The following is a 20,690-nucleotide window of genomic DNA, read 5'->3' on the forward strand; positions in this document are numbered from 1 at the left end:
CCCTACATGATAATGCTCCGGTCTTGAAACCTTCTGTAAATCGCCTCATCTTTTCATAAAATTTTCGAGCATTACCCATGTCGGCCAGCTTTTCAAGCTTTTCATACTCACGCATTTCGGCCTCTTTCTTTTTACGTCTGCAAATGCGTCTCGCTTCCCTCTTCAGTTTTCGATATCTATCCCACCCCGAACGTGTTGTGGTCGATCGCAACGTTGCGAGGTAGGCAGTCTGTTTTCTCTCCACTGCGGAACGACAATTCTCATCGTACCAACTGGTTTTTTGGCGTTGCCGGAGACCAATTGTTTCGGCTGCAGCGGTATGCAATGAGTTTGAGATGCCGTTCCACAGCTCCCTTATATCGAGATGCTGATGAGTGCTCTCAGAGAGCAGGAGTGCAAGTCGAGTAGAAAATCGTTCGGCTGTGGGTTGTGATTGCAGCTTTTCGACGTCGAACCTTCCTTGTGTTTGTTGACGGGCGTTCTTTGCTGCACAGAGGCGAGTGCGTATCTTTGCTGCTACTAGATAATGGTCCGAATCAATGTTTGGTCCTCGGAGCGTACGCACGTCTAAAACACTGGAGACATGTCTTCCGTCTATCACAACGTGATCGATTTGATTGCGCGTGTTTCGATCAGGGGACAGCCACGTTGCTTGATGAATTTTTTTATGCTGGAATCTGGTACTACAGACAACCATATTTCGGGCCCCAGCGAAGTCGATCAGCCTCAGGCCGTTTGGCGATGTTTCGTCATGGAGGCTGAATTTTCCGACTGTTGTGCCAAAGACACCTTCTTTACCCACCCTGGCGTTAAAATCGCCAAGCACGATTTTGACATCGTGGCGGGGGCAGCGCTCATAGGTGCGTTCTAGGCGCTCATAGAAAGCATCTTTGGTCACATCGTCCTTCTCTTCCGTTGGGGCGTGGGCGCAAATCAGCGATATGTTGAAGAACCTCGCTTTGATGCGGATTGTGGCAAGACGTTCATCCACCGGGGTGAATGCCAGGACTCGGCGACATAGTCTCTCTCCCACCACAAATCCAACACCGAATTTGCGCTCCTTTATATGGCCGCTGTAGTAGATGTCACAAGGACCCACCTTCTTCCGTCCTTGTCCCGTCCATCGCACTTCTTGGACGGCGGTGATGTCAGCCTTTAGTTGTATGAGGACATCAACCAGCTGGGCAGAGGCACCTTCCCAATTAAGAGTCCGGACATTCCAGGTGCATGCCCTCAAATCATGATCCTTAGTACGTTTGCAGGGGTCGTCATCAAAAGGGGGGTTTCTCATCCGAGGCTCGGTGTTTGTTTTCATTGGGGAGATTATTTTTTTTTATGTGGTGGGTCCCAAGCCCTACGCACAACCTCACAAGCGGGCTTCGCCTTCTCACTTTAGCTCGCCTCCAAACGGATGTCTGTTAGCTACCCAGGGGATGTTTGGTCTAAAACCGGAAGTCGTGAGCTGCTTGAGTCATATGCAAAAGAATCGTTCCTGGCCACTCCCAAGTGAATGACAATCAGAAACTTTCCTCACTTGCGTGAACTTCTACATATGACTCCATCCCTAATTATATATAGTTTTAATAATGGCGGTCGTTCTTCAGCGCTAAATATAATCTTCTGTTGGGCAGCGAAGTGTGAACTCTAGCAAGAATTGGTTTGTGGATCACAGGTCAAAGCGTAGGTTTTGTTCTTCGATATGGTTCTTTTAAATTTTCACTTTCACTTAGAACTTGTTGGCAAAAAACGTCAGAATTTATGGAAAAATCTGTTTTGCTTTAAAATCTGATACGCTAATAAAGGAATTCGTCTAAAAATTCGAGGTTATGACTAACAAAAGTACGGATTAGTTGTGCATGTGTGATAACTGTTTCTTTCAGTGACGAGACTCTTAGGCCAAATTCTTGTTCGATATCAAATATCTATGTCAGCGTCTTCCAGTAATTTCTACACTTTATAATTTGTTAAAAGAACTTACCAATATGATCCGTGTAGGTCATATAGACATTTATTGAAATTGATTGCGCTTGCACTTAGCCTTTATTTTTCTTAATTATTTATTTTCGCATTCTCCTCGTTAAACCAGTCGCTTGCGTCGTTTACTTGGTGTCTTCTTTTTTGCTTTGCACCTTAATGTATTTTTATTATTACTCAATTTCTGATGTTGACTTGATTCTCGCTCCTTGCTCTTGCCATTTTCATTACACAACGCTTTTTGACGCTTTATTTAGTGCTATTTTTACCGGCCGGCAGCCCTTCCTCGATACCGTTATTTATACATGCGAATATAATAGCGTAGCTTTTGCGCGTCGCGTCTGACGCAAAAGCGTTTAAAATAGAATTCTACGGCGCTCTGTGTGTACATATGTGGGTGTTGCGCCAGCGCCAGGCAGTCTAATGAAAATATATTGGCTTGTTTGAACTTTAATGGAAGCTTTTTGATGGCGCCGCATATCCGCCTAAATAAAGCAAATTTGCTAGAGTATTTTATGGGTTTAGCTAATGAGTTGGTTATACATATCTATGTAGGTAGGTAGTAAATAAGTATTTATGTATGTAAATGTATACATGAGATGCATTGGGGTGTACGAGAATTGATGGAAATACAAACTGCGAAATAATTGATTGAATTCGTGTTTAATTTGATTCGATTAAAGGCAGAATCTAAATTCGCTGAAAACAACAGAATGTGAAATTTTAGTTTGAAACTATATGGAACTCAATACAGTTAAATCAAATTTGCATTTAGTAATACATTTTATGGAAATATCCGGTATAATGAAATTTTTGAACGGAATAAATTTGACCTAGACAATCCTGTACTAGCGATATTTACTCCGTATTTTGTAATATATTTAAGCTTCGACTGCTATGGACACTACTTTGGGGAACCAGAAAAACCGATCGAACTACAAACAAAATGCCTTAAACCTAATATTAATATGTGTCTTGTGAGCCAGGTATTCAGTAGTAAAACTCAAGACGTTAAACGTTATTTTCTATGAAATACAAAGTCGAACTTATTTTAAACACATAAAGGAAAATTGAACCAATCGTGTCCAATTATGATGCTAGAATAATATATAATATATATATTCGTATTTCGAATAGTTCAGTTATTTAAAATATGGGCATGTCGCCGCCGCCGACAAATTTAAATCAACTTTTTCATAGTAATTTCTGCTACATTATCCATTCCCTTAGGGCAACTGATTTATGTCCGTTTTCTTTTCTCTCTCTTATATGTATATAGATACTGAATAAAATTATTTCCTTCGTTCAGGATTGACTTATACCACAAATAGATTAAATTATTAAGATCCTTTTAGAGACCATATAATGAATACATTGACACTATAACACTATGTTAACCTAATACTTAATGGATAAGGTAATTTGAAACTCAAGACTCCCTTTGACTCCACTGCTACTCCAGTAGATAAGAGGAATGAGTGTGAAATATTTTGAAATGAAAAAAAATTAGATATTTTTATTAAGTTAAGGACTCACAACACTGTGTACATATTTAAAAGTATCTCATATTAAGTGAATCAAGAAATATAATAAACAACACTAAATATTTTTTTTTTTTTGATTATTTCCAGAGTGCGAAACTGGGCGCTTAAATTTGGTGTGGATCTTTGGGAGTTCGGGCGACAGTTTACAAAAATGAATGAAATCAAAAATGTAAGTAAAACAGAAACAAATATATATATTCGTTATCAATTAGGGTATGCATAAAACATGGTCGCTTTTACATTCATTATATTCATTTACGAACTACAAAATTATTATTTCTTTAGCTGAAATAGTATATCTAAGAAATTCGAATTTCCATTATCATTAACCAATATGTTCGGCAATAGAATTAAAAAAGGGCCCGAAATAAAAGTATTTATATACGGATTACTCACTTACGGACACTCTTGCCTACTTTGGACTGAGTAGGCAATTGAAAAGTAAAGTCCTCTCTCGGCGAACCAAAATCAAACTCTACAAGTCGCTTATCATTCCCGTCCTGCTTTATGGTGCAGAAGCTTGGACGATTTTTCCAAGCCTCCTCTTTTCGAGAGGAAAATTTTGCGCAAGATTTATGGTCCTCAGAACATTGGCAACGGCGAATACCGCAGACAATGGAACGATGAGCTGTACGAGTTATACGACGACATTGACATAGTTCAGCGAATAAAAAGACAGCGGCTACGCTGGCTAGGTCATGTTGTCCGAATGGACGAAAACACTCCAGCTCTGAAAGTGTTTGATGCAGTACCCGCCGGAGGAAGCCGAGGAAGGAGAGGGCGTCCACTCCGTTGGAGGGTCCAGGTAGAGAGTGTCCTGGTTACACTTGGAATCTCCAACTGGCGACGAACTGCGAAGGAAAGTGAGGAGTGGCGCTCATCGACTCGGCTATAACCGGCTAAACGGTTCAACACCAATCACATGCATACATATACGGACTAGACTAAGGTCTTTCAGTCATTATTGATATATAATATGGAGTTAAGTCTGTACGGATTTTATCATATTTTTGCTCTTAAGATAAAGAACTATATTTATTCAATAACTCAGACAATATTATCGACATAGTCGACATAATCAATTTTATACTGGACTAAGGAAAAAAAATGTAATATTGTCTGTACGACAAGGGGTGATACTTGGCGGATTATACTCTCTGTAATATATTCATTTAATTTTGGTGAGATATTTTAACGGTTTATTAGTATAATGTCAACCGGCAGATAAAAAATCATTAAATCATAAATTAGGTATATGAAATCGAGGGCCATGGATGAACCGAGTTTATACGTTTTAGCACCAGACAATATTAATATTAGGAAAGGAAAAGATGTGAAATAAGATATCTTACATTTTTTGGCATCAAATTTCTGTGGAATTTCTGCAGTTTTCATATAATTTTTTTAAATTTAATATTTTTAACCAGATCTCATGCTATTCTGATTTACTCTGACTTCTGACATATCTTGTTTAATTTTTACATATCTAAATACATATATGTATATAATATGGGAATATACTGCTCACGATTACCTTTGCATGGAACTGTTATCGCAAAGTTATGTTTCATTTTAATCTCCATTTTTTTAATTTCAAATAATCTTCAACGCTGCCAGCAGTAAACCGTTTCATATTCCACCAAGCACATTTCTATATACATATGTATATAATTTTAAGTTTACATAAAAAATCACAGCGCGACATTACTAACCGCACACAGAAGAGGTGTCCTCCCAACACAATGAAATCCGGTGAAATTCAACCCCAAAAATGAAAAAAGGAAGCCAAAATGTTTTAACAAGGGGGTAGTGTCGCTCAACCACGCACCGCACAATAAAAATCAACGTCTCTCCTGAGAATATTCGGCTTTATTAAACATTTCTCTACATTTGTATGTGTAAATTTGTAAAATTTAATGTTTGTATGTGGTTATGTATGTGTCACACACTGACTGTCAGTGGCAATTTAATTTTTAATTAGCACACAAGTATTTACATACGAACGCACCCGAATGATTGACTGCATTAATGTGTACCCAGTGAGCAAGAAGTTTGTGGAATAAAGGATTCTTCGGTTTCGTATATGTCATTAGAAAATATAAACTTTTTTGAGGTAAAAGAATCCAACATAATGATCAATTTTATTTCATAATTCTTTAAAACGAGCCTCCAATTTTTAATTGGATCAATTAAGGGTACTTTACTAGACCAAAAAGGAGATTATGTATTGAGAAGTATTCTCTGTATATTTGTAACAATTTAGATTGAAGGTTCCTTGAGAGAAAATGAATTGAGGGGTTTTGTTTGAATTTTGTCGAAAAAAAACTTCGTCTATTCTACGATCCCAAAATGGTCTGAACAGATCTCCTATCCGATATAGAGGTCAACAATAGCCAAATTTGCTCGAAATTTTTCAGATGAGCTAGAGGAAAATGATATTCAATAATTTGGGTATATTTTTTTTAGTTTTTTAGTTTGATTCCTCACATAATATCAAGGTATAATACTTGGATATTAAATGTTGTACCCATTTCACCACTTACATGTACCACCCATTATCTTTAATAAATAGTAATAAATATTTATGCTTTTTGCTGAAATTTCTAAAACAATTCCTCCATCTTATTTCGAACTAACTGAATTTTGATACTTATTGCTTCCTTTGTTAGCAACACTGTTATCGCGTTTGTTTATGCCATGGAATGAGAATAATTTCGGTATTCACCGTGGAATGGATAATGACTAATGTTTCGGGTTGATATGAAATGGCTGAGGGGCTTTGCGACATTGAGAGTGTGGCAGATAAGTTCTAAAGCGTTGAGTAGAGTGTTATTTTATTCAAATATAGCATACTTTTGGTGGATAGTGAGGTTATCTGCTTTTAATTTAATGTAATTTACAGTCTGCACACGTCAATATACACACAACCACACCTCCATAATAATAAAAGTTCTGTACATATATACATATAACAGATATGGTCATAAAGTATAATTTTTAATAGGTGTGGGATGCGAATGTGTAAGGTTTGAAAGAGTTGGGAGCATCATAATCATTTATGTTTTCATGTGCTCGGATTTCTAAATATTATTTGGGAAAAATATTTCAAGTTAAAAGAACGTTTTTCGGTTAAACCGATTATTGGATGGAGAGAGCAGTCTTTTTTTTGCCACACACAACTCGAGGCAAAATCTGAAGCTCGGTATAAAGTATAGATTTCAAGTCACAATTTTTAATATTACCCATTTAGTCATTTCGGTACACTACCCGCCTTCATTACTATGCAGTGGTCATTCACGTAAACTAAAAAAAAAATTAAGTAATTCTTAAAGGAACGAACCAATATTCGCTAATTATTATTAAATCTAAATTTCTGATATTATCGAAGCTATGATCACTGACCTCCTCGAATACACACTTATATGTAATAATTTTCAGAAACTTACTTATTTACCGAAATAAGATCATTGTTTTCATTTGTTTCATTTTGAATAACTTTAACGTATGATTCAGGAGTCTTCTGTCGGAAGCTTTCAATCAACACCAGCTTTAGACTACCAAACCACTGCAGTGTCTTCCAGGCAGAAGTGGCTCCCAGTTGACACACTGCTATGTAGTGTGACCTTCTTCAGAGAAGTATGTATTCACACCGACATCAGAGCAGCAATACTAACCTTGAAATCGATGACAGTACGCTCCAGGCTAATTAAGGAGTATTTAACATCCTTATCAATAGCTACTAGTTAAATTGCTATCCGACCTGTGTGGGTACCCGGTCACTACAGAATTGTTGAAAACTGCAAAGCGGACAAGCTTGCAAGAGAGGGTACTCCAGCAACATTAACACCGGAATGGGAGCCGGTTGGCAGTTCATCGTCGACTAGCACTCGAGCGCTGGTCTTACAGACATCACATGAACTCGCTAAGCGTTGGACAATAACCCGCGCCAGGTTCTTTTGGCCCGCGGTCGAGCGAAAAACGTCCTTTGAACTGCTTTGCCAAAGATCCATCTCGGCGCTAATATACATATTTAGGTGTGTTTACTGAACACAGTCCGATAGGTACTAGGCTAGGGATCCTGGCAGTTGTAAGTTGCCAAAGCTGTTTGGAGTAAGACAAGCTGGAATCATCTAATCATTTCCTTCTCCAATGCCCAGTATTTGTCCAAGAATTATATAAATTTTGTAATGGCTTCCAAGCGCTTTGTCGAATCGTGAGGGTCTCTCAGAGCCAGAGTTTTTTTGGCATCACAAAGTACAGTGTTCAATGAGCCACTGTTCATAACTGTTCAAATGAGATCTTCTGCACATACAAAGATATGTTTAATAATCTTACCTGACCTAACCTAACCTATGAATCAATATCATGGTTTTTTAGAAGTATTTCTATATACATATGTAGCCCACTACAGCTTACTGTAAATACCAAAATGGCAAAACTCAGTAGATCCTAAAAGATCAAGAGAAGCAAATACCATATTATAAAGAAAAGTTCAAAAAAGCTTGAAGAGAGTCTCTAAACTCTCAAAAAGAAAAAAAAAAGTAAGGAAGGGCTAAGTTCGGGTGTAACCGAACATTTTATACTCGCAATTTATTTATTTAACTTTATTTATATTTATAATACACAATTTTACTCACATATTCATCATATATATTGTATAAAGTCCATTGAAAGTTGGAAACCATTATATTAGGTTAGAAGCACCGAGGTCCTCATGTTCGATATATGGGGCCTTAAAAATCTATGGTCCGATTTCGGCGATTTTTAGAATGGGACTGCCACACTATTAACATAGTATTTGTGTAAAGTTCTGCACCGATATCTTCACTAGTGCTTACTTTATATATTGTAAAGTCAACGATTCAGATCATCTTCTAAGTTCTGGTATATAGGAAGTAGGCGAAGTTGTGAACCGATTTGGCCTATTTTCACAACATATCATTGAGATGTAAGGAAACTATTACAAACCAAGTTTCATTGAAATCGGTCGAGTAGTTCCTGAGATATGGTTTTTGACCCATAAGTGGGCGACGCCACGCCCATTTTCCATTTTGTAAAAAAATCTGAGTGCAGCTTCCATCTGTCATTTCTTATGTGAAATTTAGTGTTTCTGACGTTTTTCGTTAGTGAGTTAACCCACTTTTAGTAATTTTCAACCTGACTTTGGAATGCGAGGTGGGCGTGGTTATGATCCGATTTCTTTCATTTTTGGACTGCATTAGGAAGTGGCTAAAAAAACGACTGCAGAAAGTTTGGTTTATATAGCTCTTTTGGTTTGCGAGATACGTACAATAAACTTATTTGGGGCAGGGCCACGCCCACTTCCGCAAAAAAATTACATCCAAGTATGGCCCTTCACAGTGCGATCCTTCATACCAAATTTTATTTCCTTATCTTTATTTATGGCTAAGTTATGGCACTTTATGTGTTTTCGGTTTTCGCCATTTTGTGGGCGTGGCAGTGGTCCGATTTTGCTCATTTTCGAAAGCAACCTTCCTATGGTGCCAAGAAATAAGTTTGTCAAGTTTGATCAAGATATCTTAATTTTTACTCAAGTTACAGCTTGCACAGACGGACGGACGGACGGACAGACAGACATTCGGATTTGAACTCCACTCTTCACCCTGATCACTTTGGTATATATAACCCTATATCCAACTCGTTTAGTTTTGGGTGTTACAAACAACCGTTAAGTGAACAAAACTATAATACTCTCTTTAGCAACTTTTGTTGCGAGAGTATAAAAATATCGTTTTCTACTGATATCGTAAATGTTAGTGTTAACTCAAGATTGGATATTCGTTTTGTAAATGGAAAAGATTGTTATCATAGAGCCGAAACCCATGGATTAAAAATTAGAAAAATTATTATAATATCGATAATTCGAATTGACTATAAACAAACTTAATAAGACTTTATTGAAACAGAAGCAATGAAAGTTAATTTACCTCGCTACATAACCTCACTTTTTGAATTATGGCTTGCGTATATATTAGAAATGCAGCATTGTATAAGCACACAGTTAGCAAATTAATTCATTTAACTTACCACAAATCTTAAAGGATAAACGCTAGCCGACTAGACTAAACAAGTTATTTGAATTTTCGGCAGCACAACAGGCGCTCAAACAAAATCTGTGCATTGTAACATAATGAATTTGGCGAAACTTTTGAACTTTTTTATGGCGTTTGACTTAAACGATTATCATGGCAAAATGTTTAACACTAATAAAACAACAGTAACAACAACACCAACAATAAGTACATTTATAACATGCATAGATTTGCAAAACAATATCAGCTTCGAGAACAAAAAACCAAAACCAACACCAACAAACCAATGGCAGTGGCAATGAATGAGCATGGCTGGGGCCGGCAGCAGAAACGAGTGAGGCGACAGCGGCAACGCCAAAAATATTCCCAACAGCCATTGTTGCTGAGAAGTTGCTAGACAAACGAGAGTTTGTGCGCATATTTGAGTACATAGACAACAACAACAAATATCAATATGTGTGTGTGTGTGTTTGGCGAAATGAGCGTACGCGCTGTTAGGAGTCACCATAAATCAACGCCGCATCAAAGCTGGTATGGCGGGTGGCTTTACGAAATAACAATGCCGAAGGGGAGGCGGCGGAGGAAAAAGCAGGAGGTAGAGAGTCATGGCATGACTGCGGTGCAGTGACAACAAGCAGACAAATCTGAACTTAGTACATATGTGAATACTGCCACATAATCCAACTTCACACAATTCGTTGGCAATCGTTGGCCGGAAAGTCTGATCACTGGGAGGTTTTGTGTCATTTGACTGGCTGGCTGGCTAGTTGACTGGCTCACGGCCGGCGGGCGGTTCAATTGGTTTACTTGGTTAACTCATTGACTCTGCCGTTGCCGTTGGGAAGCGGTGGCTGCGACATCACTCTTTCCTGCATTCGTTCGTTGGTGGCAACTGCGGCGTTACGCCACAGCAAAGTTCTGTCTGATTATGCAAATATTTACGTCTGGCAGTGTCGTTTTACTAGCGTAGCACACACCAAATCGAGCGCCAGTTTAAAATGCAGCCGCACACACACGAGTACAAACACACACTTAACGGTATATTTGTATGTATATATGTAGTGGCGTGTACTACCGTGTAATGGCGTGCGCTCCATTGTCATTTGTGGATTTGTGCTCCTGCCACCGCTGCGGCTGCTGCTGCGTTTGCCATTGTTGACTGAACATTCCTCAAATCTCCGCCTGTATGCCAATCCATGCTCATGTGATGTCTGTGTGTGTGTGTGTTGGTTGCGGTGTATGTATTTGCTCTTGGCACGCACCAACATAAATTATTTTATTATTTAAATTTTGGTGGCGAATTCTAATTAGTATAGCTGGAACGTTGCCGTACGCTTTCAATTAAAACTCGCACTACCACTCTCTTACTACGAAATGCGCATTCCTTGGTGGTAACTATGATATACTACAACAGAAAACAATCCCAGTAGGGAAATCCAACGTTTCTTACAATTATATATATATATATATTTGGCGTAGGAACCGCTTTAAGCGATTATAGCCGAATCCACCAGAGCGCGCCACTCATTCCTCCTTTTTGCTTTTTGGCGCCAACTGGAAACACCAAGTGAAGCCAGGTCACTTTGCACTTGGTCTTTCCACCGGAGTGGAGGTCGTCCTCTTCCGCGGCTTCCTCCAGCGGGTACTGCATCGAATACTTTCAGAGCTGGAGTGTTTTCTTCCATCCGTACAACATGACCTAGCCAGCGTAGCCGCTGTCTTTTTATTCGCTGAACTATGTCAATGTCGTCGTATAAATCGTACAGCTCATCGTTCCATCGTCTGCGGTATTCGCCGTTGCCAATGTTTAGAGGACCATAAATCTTGCGCAAAACCTTTCTCTCGAAAACCCCAAGAGTCGTCTCATCGGATGATGTCATCGTCCACGCTTCAGCGCCATACATCAGGACGGGAATAATGAGCGACTTATAGAGTTTGATTTTGGTTCGTCGAGAGAGGACTTTACTTGTCAATTGCCTACTCAGTCCAAAGTAGCACCTGTTGGCAAGAGTGATTCTGCGTTGGATTTCAAGGCTGACATTGTTGGTGTTGTTAATGCTGGTTCCCAGATAAACGAAATTATCTACAACTTCAAAGTTATGACTGTCAACAGTGACGTGGGAGCCAAGACGCGAGTGCGCTGACTGTTTGTTTGATGACAGGAGATATTTCGTCTTGTCCTCATTCACCACCAGACCCATACGCTTCGCTTCTTTATCTAGTCTGGAAAACGCAGAACAAACGGCGCGGTTATTGCTTCCGATGATATCAATATCATCGGCATACGCCAGGAGCTGTACACTCTTGTAGAAGATTGTACCCTCTCTATTTAGTTCTGCAGCTCGTATTATTTTTTCCAGCAATAGATTGAAGAAGTCGCACGATAGTGAGTCACCCTGCCTACAATTAACTTTGTATAATATGACACTTAATGTGCTTCAAACCGGACAATATTGTTATTGTATAGAATTGATTGCATTCATTTGTTTGTATACAATTTTTTGAAACTGTGCCAACCCTGATTTTTTGTATAAACATATTTATCTTATTGATCCATATTGTAATATTTTATATCCATTATCAAGTTAATTCAATAAAAATTTATAAACAGTTGTCAAAAACTCTAACATCTGTAATCTTTAAAATTTTTGAATAGATGGCAATCTCCATCTTCAGTTGTAAGACTACAGTCTGTAATAATTCATTTAACTTTATTTCTGACAAGAACCAGGTCAACTTTGTTTAGGAATTTTTGTAGCTATATCCTGTAACTAAAAATATTTTTTAAAAAAGTCCTTTTTAAGAACTTCGAATCCAAATATTTCGACTTTGGGGGCTAACTTTGAAAATACACTTTTTTTATACTCTCGTAGAGTAATCAGTTCACAACCACGTATACTTTCTCTATACCTTAGTTTTGAAGTCCATCTAATTCGTTCACTTAGAAATCTATAAATTAAGCACTAGTGAAGATATCGGAACAAAACTTTGCGCAAATATTGCGTTGGTAGTGTGACATCACTCATCTTAAAACCACCAAAACCGAACTATAACATTTCAACGCCCCAGATACGGAACATGAGGACCCTAGCGCTTGTGGCCTATTTTTTACCGAAAATGTACTTAAATCACTAAGATACCCTTAAGATATTCTAAAAAATCTGTTTTTTTCTAGTAGGGTGGCAAAATCGCGTCAATACTTCCTGTAGCCCCCATATACCTATTTACTTTTTTAAACTTACGGTGGATTTTATACCGTATATATCGATTAGCATGTGAGATATCTTACATATAATCTTGGATATGATAAAAACTATATATAGTGAATATATGGGTCGAATTATGTGTTATTTTAATAACAATAAATGAATAACTTTCGAGCGTTTAAACTGTTCGGTTACAAGCGAATCTTCCTTACTTGTTTTACTTATGATTCAATGTCGCGGAAATGTGTTGTTTAGTGTAATTTACCATCAATTTTAAAATATTTGATTTTTTTAAATAGATGGCAATCCTCTTCAAAATTACATTCCATTGCAAGCTTCCTTGAGCTTCTTCAGATTTTAGTGTCTCTTTATTTCTTAAATTTCTTTACGTCCTTTACAATTCTCAAACATTCTAATTGTTGTTACATTTTTTTTTAATGTTTTAATGCTACACCACGAAATAACAAATTAATTCATTATGAGAATTTGATGATATTAAGTCTCAGTCATGTTCGTTCAGAAATTGTAACACAGTAATATCCGAAGAGTCTCGTACTAAAGGTGTTCCATTGCCAAACTACTCTCTTGGAACTTTGCGATAATATATCCGAACGTCAATATAGTTTGAGGCAACTAATTTGAAGAGACTCTACGGCTTTATTCATTGGATTGGAAGATCTAAGCTCGGATGGATCTATAAAATATAAACTCCTGCCTCTTTGGAGGTAGCTTGTTGTATGAGCGCTGTCTTCATAATTTTATAAAATACTTGTCTCAAATTTTATTTTCATATCTAATAGTCTCAGTTTTAATCAAAGCCATTATAGTCATCATATGTATACTAGTGTTTCTCTTTATATTAGAGTATCTCTTCTTAAATATTGCTTCAGCAAAAAATTCCCTACAACACTGTACTTGAAAAACTATATTGAAATATTTCATATACTTATTGAATAAAACAATTAACAGGTGGCAACACCTCACCAATGTATTTTTCGCTGCAAATTGCTTTAAACCTCTTCAGTTTGATAGTTTGGTTTGAAATGTTTTATCACTAGAATTTTAATATATTTAAATTTTAGAAAAAGTGGCAACGTTTTGATAATATATTGAACTTAAATGTATATTATACATATTCAAATTGTCTTTGAGAGTTTATCAAATATTTGATGTAAAATAATAAAACCGGCGCAACAACTTATTGACTTAACATTTTCGAACTGGTGGCAACACTTTCCTGGAATACCTTTGACTTAATAGCTTATAAACCTCTTCAGCTTGTGGTTTTTAGTGACGGACAGACGGTACAATGCGAGCGTGACGAAATTTTGTTGCGTAACACAATTTCGTTGCAGTTGTTTAATTTTACAATATTGATGAGAGGGTTCCATTGATAGCCTGCAACTCATTTACTTAATTTATTTATGCTTATTTGATGAGTTACTAACGCCTTTAACCCACCCTGTATTTAATTGTAAGTAGTTCGTGAGAGCGTGTCCTCATAAGTTCATTATGTCAGAAGTACATTGCATCATTTTAATTCTAGTTTCCATTTAACTGCTCAGCAAATGTGCGTTTCGTATGTTTGTATGTATATGTATGTACATATGTGTATGAATATAGCCAGTTCCAGCTTCCGTCGTTGTAAACTGTTTTATTCTTCTTTTTCGTTAACTCAACAACTCAACAATGTTACATGGTCGCAATTTTTCATTTGACAGTTGGTTGTCCTTCAATTTATTACAACGGAGAATCGAGCGGATGTGACAGCAACAACTACAACAACACACACACACCCATTGCATAAGCGCACATATGAATGAAGCACGAAAGCATTGCAAGTGCGAACAAATGTACAAAAACAAAAAAAAAAAACAAAAAACGAAAAAGAAAAGGAAAGAAAAATACTTCATAGTTGTAGAGGAAAAAGTGAATAGATGAAAAGCTGAAAGATGCTTTAGAAAATTTTTTGAAAAAAAAACAACAAAAACGAGCACTAAAAGAAAAAAGTAATAAAATGTTAAACAAATGGTAAATGAATAGCTGGCGACGCACGCGCCAATACAAATACATTCATACACATACATACACTTGCAATTGTGTCCATGTATGTGTGGCAGTTGTTAGTTGACACGGTTTCGCATAACCTAACGAGTACACATACATACACACACCATATGGTGAGTACTCAACGCTGCTTGCTTAGAAAAGTCACAAAACTACTTTGACACACATACAGGCACATTCACATACATATACAGTTAGCTGAAAGCACAGCGTCATCTTTCTGGAGGTGCGCTTAAATAAACACTTTGACGCGCAAATGGTGAACGGTGCATGTTGAGTTTGTTGGCTGCTTGAATGCCTGTTGCCTTTTCTATCTGTCTGTCTGCCGCTACTGCTGTTGTTGCTGTCCACCTGCTCTCCTTTCTCTGGCCACTCCTTGTACGGCACTTCGAGCGTGTTCGCTTATGAGCAACTGACAGGTTGACTAACAGGCTTTGGCTGTCTGTAGACCCCACAATGTAATTCAATAGTTGGACTGTATGTTGGCAGCAGCTTATGAAAACTTTCTTTTCTTACCATCAGTAATACGCTAGTGAAAGATGGGTGCGCCAAAGTAATGTGTATAAAATTTCATAATGATATTCAGGTACTAGTTTAGTTAGTATATAGATGGATCTAACTGGTATGGATGTACTGAGCTTAGATAGAGAAGAAAATGCTGCCTAAAGTATGTAATTAATTCGAATCTAATTGAGAAGAAGTTCAAAATTAATTCCTTATTTAGGCCAAAATTCGCACGGGAAAAAATATTAGGTGTGTTTTCACAGACCTAAGATAAATATAACGGGTGTCACTGAACATTTTATATTCTCGCAATTTATTTATTTAATTTTATTAATATAACAAACAAGTTGACCCACAAATTCGGCATATATATGCTATAAAGCCCATTGAAAGTTGGAAACCCTAATATTAGTTATATGGGAGATAGGGAAGTTATGTCCCGATTTCACTAATTTTTGGCACGTGAAATATTATTAGAAGAAACATATTCCCTCTGAATTTCTTCTAAATATCTGAGAGACTTACCTATATTTTCGGTAAAAAAATTTGTTAGAAGCACCAAATCGACATATAGGGTCTTGAAAACTTATTGACCGATTTTTTAGAAGGGCGATGCCACTCCTTAAATGAAGTGTTTTTGCAAAGTTCTGTTCCGATATCTTCACTAGTGCTTACTTTATAACGGGTGATTTTTTTGAGGTTAGGATTTTCATGCATTAGTATTTGACAGATCACGTGGGATTTCAGACATGGTGTCAAAGAGAAAGATGCTCAGTATGCTTTGACATTTCATCATGAATAGACTTACTAACGAGCAACGCTTGCAAATCATTGAATTTTATTACCAAAATCAGTGTTCGGTTCGAAATGTGAAAATCCGCTTTTTTATCGACAAATTTTGTTCAGCGATGAGGCTCATTTCTGGTTGAATGGCTACGTAAATAAGCAAAATTGCCGCATTTGGGGTGAAGAGCAACCAGAAGCCGTTCAAGAACTGCCCATGCATCCCGAAAAATGCACTGTTTGGTGTGGTTTGTACGCTGGTGGAATCATTGGACCGTATTTTTTCAAAGATGCTGTTGGACGCAACGTTACGGTGAATGGCGATCGCTATCGTTCGATGCTAACAAACTTTTTGTTGCCAAAAATGGAAGAACTGAACTTGGTTGACATGTGGTTTCAACAAGATGGCGCTACATGCCACACAGCTCGCGATTCTATGGCCATTTTGAGGGAAAACTTCGGAGAACAATTCATCTCAAGAAATGGACCCGTAAGTTGGCCACCAAGATCATGCGATTTAACGCCTTTAGACTATTTTTTGTGGGGCTACGTCAAGTCTAAAGTCTACAGAAATAAGCCAGCAACTATTCCAGCTTTGGAAGACAACATTTCCGAAGAAATTCGGGCTATTCCGGCCGAAATGCTCGAAAAAGTTGCCCAAAATTGGACTTTCCGAATGGACCACCTAAGACGCAGCCGCGGTCAACATTTAAATGAAATTATCTTCAAAAAGTAAATGTCATGAACCAATCTAACGTTTCAAATAAAGAACCGATGAGATTTTGCAAATTTTATGCGTTTTTTTTTTTTAAAAGTTATCAAGCTCTTAAAAAATCACCCTTTATATTGTAAAGTTTAAATTTAAGGTTTTAAGGTTGGTGATTTTCTTTACTGAATTAAAGCATTTTTAGTAGTAGGTTGGTGGTTTTCCTTACTGAATGAAAGCATTTTTAGTAGTTTTCAACATAACCTTTGTATGGGAGGTGGGCGTGGTTATAATCCGATTTCCTTCATTTGTGGACTGTATAAGGAAATACCTGAAAAAAAAACGACTCCTGGAAGTTTCGTTGATATAGCTTTGGTAGTTTACGAGATATGTACCAAAAACTTAGTAGGGGCGGGGCCACATCCACATCCTTTGTACCAAATTTTATTTCAATAGCTTTATTTAAGGCACTTTATATGTTTTCGGTTTTCGCCATTTTGTGGGCTTGGCAGTGGTCCGATTTTGCTCATTCGAAAACAAACTTCCTATGGTGCCAAGAAATAAGTTTGTCAAGTTTCATCAAGACATCTTAATTTTTACTCAAGTTACAGCTTGCACAGACGGACGGACGGACAAACAGACATCAGGATTTGAACTCCACTCTTCACCCTCATCACTTTGGTATATATAACCCTGTATCTAACTCGTTTAGTTTTGGGTGTTACAAACAACTACAACAACAACTCTTAGCAACTTTGTTGCGAGAGTATAAAAATTAATTTAAATTGTTAATATAGTTGCCTTCGATCCACCCAAACTTGAAGAGTAGCAACAACTTGGATAGAACAAGGAACTGGTATAAATAGTGCCGAATCAAATACAAACTTTGGGTATCAGGTGGTATAATGGAGCTAAGATCAAATGGGGTTATACCGTTTTAATAAGCTTTCTGGCTGGACTTATGAAATACTTTTTTTTATCTCGGAACTAGTATAAATACCACCAAAAGTTAAAGCCGGAGTATCAAGCGTAGAATAACTCTTCACAACAGCTGCTACGTTGTAATCGGTATTATAGGGCTCAAAAACATGGACGATGACAACCCGAGATAGGAAGTCGATGATTTAGAGAAAAGATCTTTCGATTGGTGGACAACGGAAGCAAGGGCGCCCATGAATTTGATGGAAGGACCAAGTGCATAGAAACTTGTCTGCACACGGGATGTACAACTGGCGTGACTTCGTAAAGAATAGGGGAAACAGCCTAAGTTTTGTTTTCTCGACTCAGACCGACCCACGGTATAACAAATATCTACAGCCATACTTTTAGTCATCATTCGTCATTTCGAAAACCAACTGAATCCCCCAAAGAATTGAATCGGGTTGACGAATTTAATATTTTTTAGCGATCATATTTTTTTTTCAGGAATGCTGTTAAATCGGCAATTCTTGGCCATATTTACGTCGATTCCGAGGGTTACAGAGACCAGGCTATTGTATAATCCATCGTTGGAACCTCTGATGGCTTCTTCGTTTTTATATTTTTCTTGGATTCATCGATGTATTAAATTACTATCATTACAAGAGTAATGGAACCGAATATTGTGAAAAAATATTTATATAGTATATCTTTTCTTAAACAGTGCCTCCTTATCACCTTATGTTTCCAAGGTAATTTTTAATTGAGAGCTTCCTTACTGCCAACCCCATTTTTATTTAAATATATTCCTTGAACTTACTTCACAACTCCCATGCGACTTCACTCACTTCACAACATTATTTTGTAGTTTCATTACCCAACAACATACGCCCCTTCTCCACATTCCTTTCCTTACCAACACAAGCATTTATCTTGGAGATTTTCTGTCATTTACTATTTTCCACGCTACTCTCTGGCACTATGCGCCCTCTACTTACTGCCATGCAGCTGACACGCTCAAACTCAGCAGCTGTTGGCAACCAACGGTAAGTGCCCAAAGGATTTTACACCTTTCTGACGCCGCACACATTCTTCTAGAATTTTCACTTAAGCCGGCTCCAACAATGAGAAACAGTTAGCCCGAGCGACTATATGGCCACCTAGCAGCACGAAGTGAGAAAAGCGGCACAAACTCCTCGCACACAGCGACTCCACTTGGCTTTATTCCAATGTGTATCGGCAAATCCAAGCGCATCAAAAGTCCCAGCACAGATCGGGGCACACTTGCCCAACACGTCGCTGTAAGTACGAGTTAATATGTCTCGGGCGCACAAGCGCACATTTGCGAAGTTGCTGGCCGACAGTTGCGGCAAGTTACCTGTCATTGCTGTTAACCATAAGGAATCTCAGCTGTTGCAGCAACAACTACAAGGACGACTCCTCAATGCTGCAGTAAATCTCTTCCACAGCCATGTATCTATATGGGTGTGAGTGTGTGTGTTGTCTCTCACAGGTGAGCGTTCAGTGCAGGCAACTCGAAAGTATCCAGCCAGCGCCTGAAACGCGGGCACCCTGAGCGGCTTTTAAGTCCTTTTAACCCAACAGAATTAAAATGCTTGGAGCCGAAAGCCCAGCTGAAGCCGTTTAGTACCTCCAGCATGCGGCAGTCAACTTGCCATACAAGTGTGCGTGTGCTTGTAGCTGCGCAATGAAGATGCAATGTGCTAATTAGATTTTAATGGAGATATGAATGCATTTCCAACAAAATAAAGATTTTACACAGGTACACTGGGTGCTTCATGCATTCTATGCATTCGAGATAGCAGCAGCGTGAAAACGAGCAACAATCATTGCGACAACTATGTGAAGGGCTGAAGCATGCAATCAACTTACGGCAAAACACATACAGCATTACACATTTACCATACCAAGGCATGACGAAGTTGCTCGTCGCTACTACAAGTAAAACCGTTATCAAAGCTTTGGAAAGCGTAGAAGACATTGACAAAGACGGAGCAACGTTTAAAATGACGCCCATTACCATTCGGGGTAATGAATCTCAATGGGTTGACAGTTAATTGTCACGACATGACACGGCAGCAATGTGGATATTTAATATATATTTGAGAGCACTTTGGAAAATGTGCGTACGAGGTTTGATTTTCCGCTTTAACAAGGCCAAATTGCATAAAAGTTTATAGAAAACGTAGATTTTTAACGAGGGCGGTCGATAAGTACTTGCCTCCTTTTAGCACGACACTTGGCCAAGCTCATTTAATCCGTCCTTGAAATATATTCTCTATACGTCTGCACCGTAGATTTCCCTGACGGCGATAAGCTCAAGTTCATGTAGATCGTAGCTAGTAAAATTTGTTGGTCCCTATTTTTTATTTCGACAGGATAGGATAGTAGGTGATTTTATATCTGATGAACGTTCAATAAGGGCTGGAGTACCTCAGGGCAGTGTTTTAGGCCCAACTCTATACATCATATATACAGATGATCTTCCAACTGCTAATAATGTTTTGACATCAACTTTTGCGGATGACACAGCTTTAGTGAGTCGTAACAAATGCCCCATTATAGCATCAAGAATATTAGCGAAGCACTTAAGTTCTGTCGAAGAATGGCTAGCAAACTGGCGTATAAATGTAAATGAACAAAAGTGCAAGCATGTTACATTTTCCCTAAGACCAAAAATGTGCCCGGCAGTAAAAATGAACAATATTATAGTGCCTCAAGCGAATGAAGTTACCTATCTTGGTATTCATCTAGATAGAAGGCTTAGGTGGAGAAAACATATATCTAGTAAAATAACTAGCATGAAGATAAGAGCTGCAAATTTAAATTGGCTTTTAAATAAAAACTCTAAACTTAGCTTAGACAACAAAGTGCTTTTATACAATGCGGTCATAAAGCCGATTTGGATGTATGG

At 38.0% G+C, this 20,690-nt stretch overlaps 1 protein-coding gene across 3 annotated transcripts in view; it reads left to right on the forward strand.

Moving 5' to 3' along the window:
* Window positions 1-20,690, forward strand: part of LOC105216530 (voltage-dependent calcium channel subunit alpha-2/delta-3) — a 106,829-nt gene that overhangs the window by 32,225 nt on the left and 53,914 nt on the right. For all 3 annotated transcript variants that reach the window (XM_054226840.1, XM_054226839.1, XM_054226841.1), the window contains exon 3: window positions 3,606-3,687. In XM_054226840.1, coding sequence (XP_054082815.1) covers window positions 3,606-3,687 — 82 coding nt within the window. The remainder of the gene's footprint in view (window positions 1-3,605; window positions 3,688-20,690) is intronic.

This window comes from Zeugodacus cucurbitae, chromosome 3, assembly GCF_028554725.1.
Source record: "Zeugodacus cucurbitae isolate PBARC_wt_2022May chromosome 3, idZeuCucr1.2, whole genome shotgun sequence".
Taxonomy (NCBI): Eukaryota; Metazoa; Arthropoda; class Insecta; order Diptera; family Tephritidae; genus Zeugodacus; species Zeugodacus cucurbitae.